Source organism: Dendroctonus ponderosae, unplaced genomic scaffold (genome assembly GCF_020466585.1).
Source record: "Dendroctonus ponderosae isolate FM_Combo_2020 unplaced genomic scaffold, Dpon_F_20191213v2 Dpon_F_20191213_8, whole genome shotgun sequence".
NCBI classification, from domain to species: domain Eukaryota; kingdom Metazoa; phylum Arthropoda; class Insecta; order Coleoptera; family Curculionidae; genus Dendroctonus; species Dendroctonus ponderosae.
In genome coordinates, this window is record NW_026019016.1 from 4,423,041 (window position 1) to 4,429,713 (window position 6,673).

At 36.1% G+C, this 6,673-nt stretch overlaps 2 protein-coding genes across 2 annotated transcripts; both read right to left on the bottom strand.

Annotated features, from left to right (window-relative positions):
- Positions 1-957: 957 nt before the first annotated feature.
- Positions 958-1,863, bottom strand: LOC125505363 (gastrula zinc finger protein XlCGF7.1-like; the record flags this gene model as incomplete). The annotated part of the gene is given in 1 exon segment (XM_048669051.1): positions 958-1,863. A coding segment is annotated over 1 exon segment (674 nt), but the record flags the coding sequence as incomplete, so codon positions are not given.
- A 134-nt stretch (positions 1,864-1,997) lies between these two features.
- Positions 1,998-6,667, bottom strand: LOC109538072 (oocyte zinc finger protein XlCOF19-like). Its single transcript, XM_019905116.2, has 3 exons — positions 5,229-6,667; positions 3,901-4,031; positions 1,998-3,849 (listed from the first exon to the last, which is right to left on the bottom strand). Exons 2-3 carry the CDS (start codon positions 3,933-3,935, stop codon positions 2,895-2,897), a joined length of 990 nt encoding a protein of 329 aa, XP_019760675.2. The 5' UTR covers positions 3,936-4,031; positions 5,229-6,667; the 3' UTR covers positions 1,998-2,894.
- Between the last annotated feature and the right edge of the window lie 6 nt (positions 6,668-6,673).

Genomic DNA, 6,673 nt, shown 5'->3' on the forward strand with positions numbered 1-6,673 from the left:
TACACCCAAATTAAATTTACACCAAAATTATTAATTAACATTACCTTTATTAATTTAAACAATGAGATTAAGTCAAAGTCACATAACTGACAATTAGCACAGACGAATTATCAGAGCGAATTTTCATATTTTGTATTATCCTACTATTGTTACACAATTTATTAACATACTCTTTTTTAGGTTCATTTGATAACGAGAGCAGAAAATAGCTATCGAAACGTCAAGGTAATTTTTCAAATTAATTTCTCTACTAATTGGAATTTTCTCTTACAGCTTGAGCCTAAGTGTGTCGCAGGATACCCTCTAGGTGATAGTTCTTGATTACTTTTTGATAAATAATTCGTTCTTATTGCGAATAGGAGCACTATTTATCAATCTGTAATAAAAGACGTGAGGAAATTCTGTCTCTTTTTTTAAAGACAAAAATTTTTGAGGCGAAATACCCAAAAAGAAGTTTGTAAAAAATGAATCCGCCTCAACAATAGAGAACTTATCTAGAAACAGGAAGTTTCCGAAGCGCTCTATCGAAAGTGTTTTACTGAAGGTTCATATATTTTCGTTGGTTGTTTAAATAAGGGTTAAACTTAGAGCACTTAAGAATCTTATATACTCTTGATTAGCTTCTTAAATGTTAGAGTTTCCATATGAAACTATGTTGTTACCTAGTCCAATACCAACGGTGGTTCCCTACCTACTACAAATCTTGCTTTAGCATCCTAACCGCTTGTAATAGCAAGTAAATGCAAAATTTGCACTTTGGGACTGCCCATGCACTTATTGAGGACTCGCCACTGATCTAAAACATTTTCGTTTCCATGGTCAGGTTCATTTGGAATATTGTTAGCAGGTTAGCTAGTAAGTTTGGACACTTCGATAATGATTTTTTTTATTAGGAAACACTAGCCTTCTCTTTAACTTAAATACACTGTTGAAAAATTGCAGACAAAATAAAATCCATTTAGTTTTATATATGCTATATTAAATAATATACTGGAACTGTCCACCTCCGCTTTGTTCTAGCCGCTTATGCTTATCAAATGCGATGTATGCACTTGGCAAGGTTGCAGGGAATAGTTGAAAAATTAAATAATAATATAAATAATATATTTTCCGATTTTCATCTGTTTACTCCCGCTTCCATTTACTGCTGAAACCGCAAATGGTCATCAATATTCAATTAGAAGATGCGTTACTCCATGTCCTGCACGTCCTTATGAATCTTTTGATGACCCTTTAAATTATGTTTCCACTTGAATCTCATACTGCATCTGTCGCAACCAAAAGGACGTTCGTCTGAATGTGTTTTCAAATGTCTGTTTACAGCTCCTGAACGAGCGAATGTTTTATTACATATGTTACATTGAAACTGCCTTTCCTTCGAGTGCACCGTCTTATGACTGCGCAAACCTTGTAATGATAAGAAGCTCTTACGACAAAGTCTACAATCATAACGTTTTTCCTTTGTATGTTTATTTCGGTGCGTTTGAAGCTCACATCGCCTCTTAAAAGTCAAACTGCAGAAATCACATGCATGACGACGTTCGTTTGAGTGGGTTATGGCATGAAGACTTAGACTTGTAGCATATAGAAACTCTTGTTGACAAATCTTGCAGACGTACCGCTTTTCTTTCGTATGCTTATTTCGATGTTGCTCTAAATAACTTTTCCACTTGAATCTTAAATGGCAAATATCGCATGCATACGGCAGTTTCTGTAAATGAATTAGCAAATGTTCATTTAGCTGTAGCACGTCGTCGCATGTTTTAGAGCAAATGTTGCAGCATAATCTATTGGTCTCAGATTCAGCATCTGGTTCCAATTTTATGCTTCCTTGTTCGGACAGATAATGCTCATCAATTGTAATTTCATCTTTTGCTTTAATGTATCTCTTATTTTGTAACCTAAAAACAGAAATAATTAGTATAAACTAACTAAACTTTGTAATAATACGCAATCATTTTTTAGCATGGAAGGATATTGGCAATTAGATACAAATTTGTTATATACAATTCACTTTATTCCTCAGAATACGTTTCGATGTTTATTCTTTCCACAATCATCAGTTCATTGTGTATAATTTGCGCCTACGACAAATTTTGGCTGGATTCTCAAGAACAAAGCTGGCTCGAAAAGTAACACTATTGACAATTGGCAAAAGTGCGACGTTCAGACTGATCAGTATCGGTTATTTATTATAATATATTATATATAATAAATATCCCCCTCGGAAATTAACCCAAATATCCCTTGATTTCTCGGCTCCAGAACTGACTGAGATAATCGTCATTCAGTCACATAATTTTTGCAACCACGTAGGAGACTATGTGGCGCTTGAAAATGCCAAACCACTTACGTAAGCTTCGTTCGTCCAAAGAAAATTTAATTTTTTTTAATGCAAACCCCTAATTTCTTGAGGAGGGCTAAGTAGTCAAAAAAGCGTCGGTCAGACACTGGATATTAATTGTTTATTCATATGTACGATTAGGGCTACACACTGTATCAGGCATTTTCCTCATGATACCTTTATTATGGAACATATAGTAAGTAAGACAAAACCAATCCAATATTTTTGTGAGCTACAGTAAATTAACCCAAATTTCACAAACCAATTTTAGCACCATTATTGTTAGGAATATTCATTTTCATTGCCAGGTGCACTAGACAAATTGATAGCAGTTTAAGTTGAAATTATGTAGTTGAAAAATGAAGTGGTTTTTATTAAAAAAATGAAAAATGTCCCTCTCTTCCATAGCTTAAATACCCATTTCTTATCTAAAAGTAGAAATACCACGTTTGCTTTGTACATAGTAATAAATTTCGGAGTTTTTATGCCTTAATCCGTTGGTCCATATGGATTTTTTCTTGATTCTTAAAATTATGCTTCAATTTGAACCTCAAATTGCATTTATCGCAACTGAAGGGGCGTTCTTTGAATGAGTTTTTGAATGATAAGCTGCAGCCCCTCGACCGGTGAAAGATTTATTGCAAATTTTACAATGAAACTGTTTCTCCTTCGTATGCAAATTTCGATGATCTTGTAAAGCCTGTTTTGTTTTGAAACTCCGCGTACAAAAATTGCATTTAAAAGGGCGTTGATCGGAATGACTCACTTTATGGGCCGATAAGCTTCGAGATGTCAAAAACATTTTATTACAAACATTACAGTGATAGCGTATTTCCTTCGTATGCTTATTTCGGTGATCTCTTAGCTGACGAGTTGTCTTATACGTTGAACCACATAAATCACATGCGTGAGGTCGATCGTCTGAATGTGTTTTTAAATGCGCATTCAAATTTGATTTGTACTTAAACTCATGCTGGCAAATATTGCAAATGTGCTGTTTTTCTTCTATATGCGTGGTGCGATGCCGAGCTAAATAACTTTTATACTTGAATCCTAAATTGCAAATATCGCATGCATAAGGCAATTGCTGTTTTTGAGTTAGCAAATATTTCTGTATATGAGCATGAGTGTTTCGATGACGGGCTAAATAACTTTGATACTTGAATCCTAAATTGCAAACGTCGCATGCATAAGGAAATTTCTGTATATTGGTTAGCGAATGTTTGTGCATATGAATATGCCTGTTTCGATGCCGAGCTAAATAACTTTTATACTTGAATCTTAAATTGCAAATGTCGCATAAATAAGGCGATTTCTGTATATGAGTTAACAAATGTTCGTTCAGCTGCTGTAAATCACTGCATTGTGTACTACAAACATTGCAACAGAACTCATTTGTGGTCGATGTCTTATCTGCTTTCAATTTTATGCTTTCAAGCTTGGACAGGTCCTGTTCATCAATTGTAACTTCTTCTTTTACTTTAATGCACCACCCATTTTGTAAGCTAAAAACAGATACAATCAGTGCAAATTATACAGCAAACAAATATAAGTACTTTGTTATTTTACGACAGCAATAACTCTTTAACATGGAAAGGGATTGGCAGTTTGGAATAAAGTATAGTGCTCTGAAAGTGCTTAAATGGTCTCTATTTAAAAATGCTGCTCATGCCACTCATTTTGGAATCTAAAAGGAAACAATAATTAGCTTAATATGTAAAGCAAATAAATATTTTGATAAATAAGTACTTCAGGTATATTAATTTGAAAAATTACACTATAATTCAATGCCCAGTTGCAGTTGAACTAACATGGACAACTGGAAAATATAATATGCCCAGTGAATGTGTAGGTAAAACTTTGATATTTTTGGTACTTTCTTTATTACAATTGTTTTACAGTAAATTACATTATTACCTAACTACATTTATAGATTTATTAAAACTTTCTCAAAAGTTTCCCCATAATAAGATATTTTACCGCAGCATCGCTAATTTATGACCACGCGAGTTTTAACTACTCTTGCACCATTTCTACTCTGAAAGTGGTAATGAGTTAACAATCGACACAAGAGCGGATTATTTTACTTTTATGTACCACTCAGTCCGTAGTCTTAACACCGAAATAATTAGAAAAACGGTTGGAACAAACAGACATTGCATTTGCAAACGTTGCGGCATTAAATAGCCCAGTAAATGGGTTGTCTGACGACAGAGAATTCTTCCGTTTTTTAAGATTAAGGGGCGCGGGGGACCTTTTCAATGTTTTCTTCGGCCGCACTTGGGTAATCTTTCACTTCAAGAAAACAAAACACTGCTAAAACGAGGGTTTGAGAAAAATAAGGATTTCCCAAGGCCGGTTCTCTTGTCTTGTTTTATAATTTTACTTTTTTTTTTCCCTTCGGTTTCCAGAAAAGGGTATCTTTGTCACCTCAGAGCCTTGTACCTCTATGGGCGTTTGCAATCATCCTAAGTAAACAAAGCGGAGGATTGGGGAAGGACTGTAGGGCATTTAAAACCGGGAAACATGTGCGAAATCCAAAAAAAATAGCCAACAGGCTTTTTAAATTGAAAGAAATGTTTTTAAAATCTTCAGTCTAAATTACAGTTTGCAAATTGTTCTTCACCCAGGGATGCCAGCTGATTTGACCGAAATCAGCAACAAAAAAAAACGTTTAGGTTTGAAGTTGATTTTTTTGTTTAAATCTCAAAATAAAAAAAATCGAAGTTAACTAAATGTGTTCAATGAACATAAGGAGGTTGTGGGTTAGGGAATTACCGAATTTCGAAAAACGGGGATATAATAGTCCACAATTCACCAAACAATCACTACTTGATCCCAAATAATCGCGAAATACCCAATCGGTTAGTCAAATGGAACTTACCCTTAAATTCTGGAACCACTTGGCATTCGCTTAATAAACTTTTTCTATAGCCAATCGTGGTCAAGCTAGATAAGAAAAAACCCACACACTAAACGGCAAAGATCTACGTTACTTTTGTCTTTCAAAAGTTGGAATCAGTCGGGTTCTGTCCACTCAAAAGTACTCTGAAGTGCGGTCCAGAAAAATTAATCTGATCCTTCAGAATGTAATCTGGAGAAAAAACGGGACTGACCGAGTCTCTCGACTCGGTGCAGGCTTATTTATCCCAGCAAAAAGAGGTTCCCTGTAATATACGGCTGTAATCCTATATGGATTCCCCTGCAAGATACGCGCTTTTTTGCTGTGCGCGTTTTTGTTATCATACGAACGGGGTTTTCGTATCCGATACGAGCATTGCCGCTGTAGAAGCAATTTTTTTTTTGTTTTTTATCAGCAGAACGGGGTTTCCCTATCCGATACGCGCGCTCCCACTATGCACCCAAATTTTTTATGTTTATTTTTGTCAGCAGAATGTGGTTCTCCTGTAATGGGGGTTTCCCTGCACGACAATATGTATAACCAATTCGCGATTGTTATTAAGGCAAAACATAAACTTTTCCAGTCACAGATAACAAGCACAAAAGTACTGTGATTTTAGGCTGAAACTCGCCAAGTGTGGTACTGTTTTCGATTCAATTTTCTTGCGTTTTTCCTAACTTGTGTGTGTAACTAAAGTGTATTCGCCTTGAAATGTCTCCAGGAAGAAATTTAAGTGAGTTTGATTCGGCCGAAACTGTCACCTTGTTGGAAGGGTATTCCCAACGTGAAGTCGCCCGAAGGTCGGGTGTTCATCAGTCAACAGTTTGTCATGCTAGATGACTAGGGGAACGCCGACCAAGACCCACCAAGTGGACGATCGTTTTATACGACTGCAATTTTTAAGAAATTGGTTTATTACCGGAAATGAGATAAAAAATCGATTTCAAAATGCCCGAAATGTGGCTGCTTCTTCCAAAACGGTAAGAAGAAGGCTCAGTGAATCCGGATTGAGTGCAAAACATCCCGCAAACGATCCTATCTTAGCCATAGCCCACAAGCAAGCTAGGCGTGAGTTTTCTCGAGAAAACGTTGATTGAGATTTGGATGACTGGAAGAAAGTCTTGTTTACTGATTGCTTCGGATGGGCGAGCTTTTATTTGGAGAAGACCAGGAGAAAGATACAGCCAAGCATGTATAATTGGTTTGGTAAACAGCGTCGGGCACAGGCGCTGGTATAGTCGAAAAAGGAAGAACTGGGGAAAGGATCACCTTAAACCTGGGTAGAACTACGACAGCTTTTCAAGCAAACATCCTAGCAATAACAAATTGTGTCCGGAAAATGAAGGAAAGAGCCTACACACGTAAGCACATTACCATCGTAACCGGAGATGAAGCCACAATAAAGGCATTAGAATCGTACACAATCA

Bases quoted from the DNA above. Each gene is read 5' to 3' on its own strand.
- LOC109538072 (XM_019905116.2), bottom strand. From the start codon at position 3,935: ATGTTAAAGAGTTATTGCTGTCGTAAAATAACAAA. The intron at 3,850-3,900 runs GTACTTATATTT...ATCTGTTTTTAG, and splicing joins TGCTGTCGTAAAATAACAAA to CTTACAAAATGGGTGGTGCA.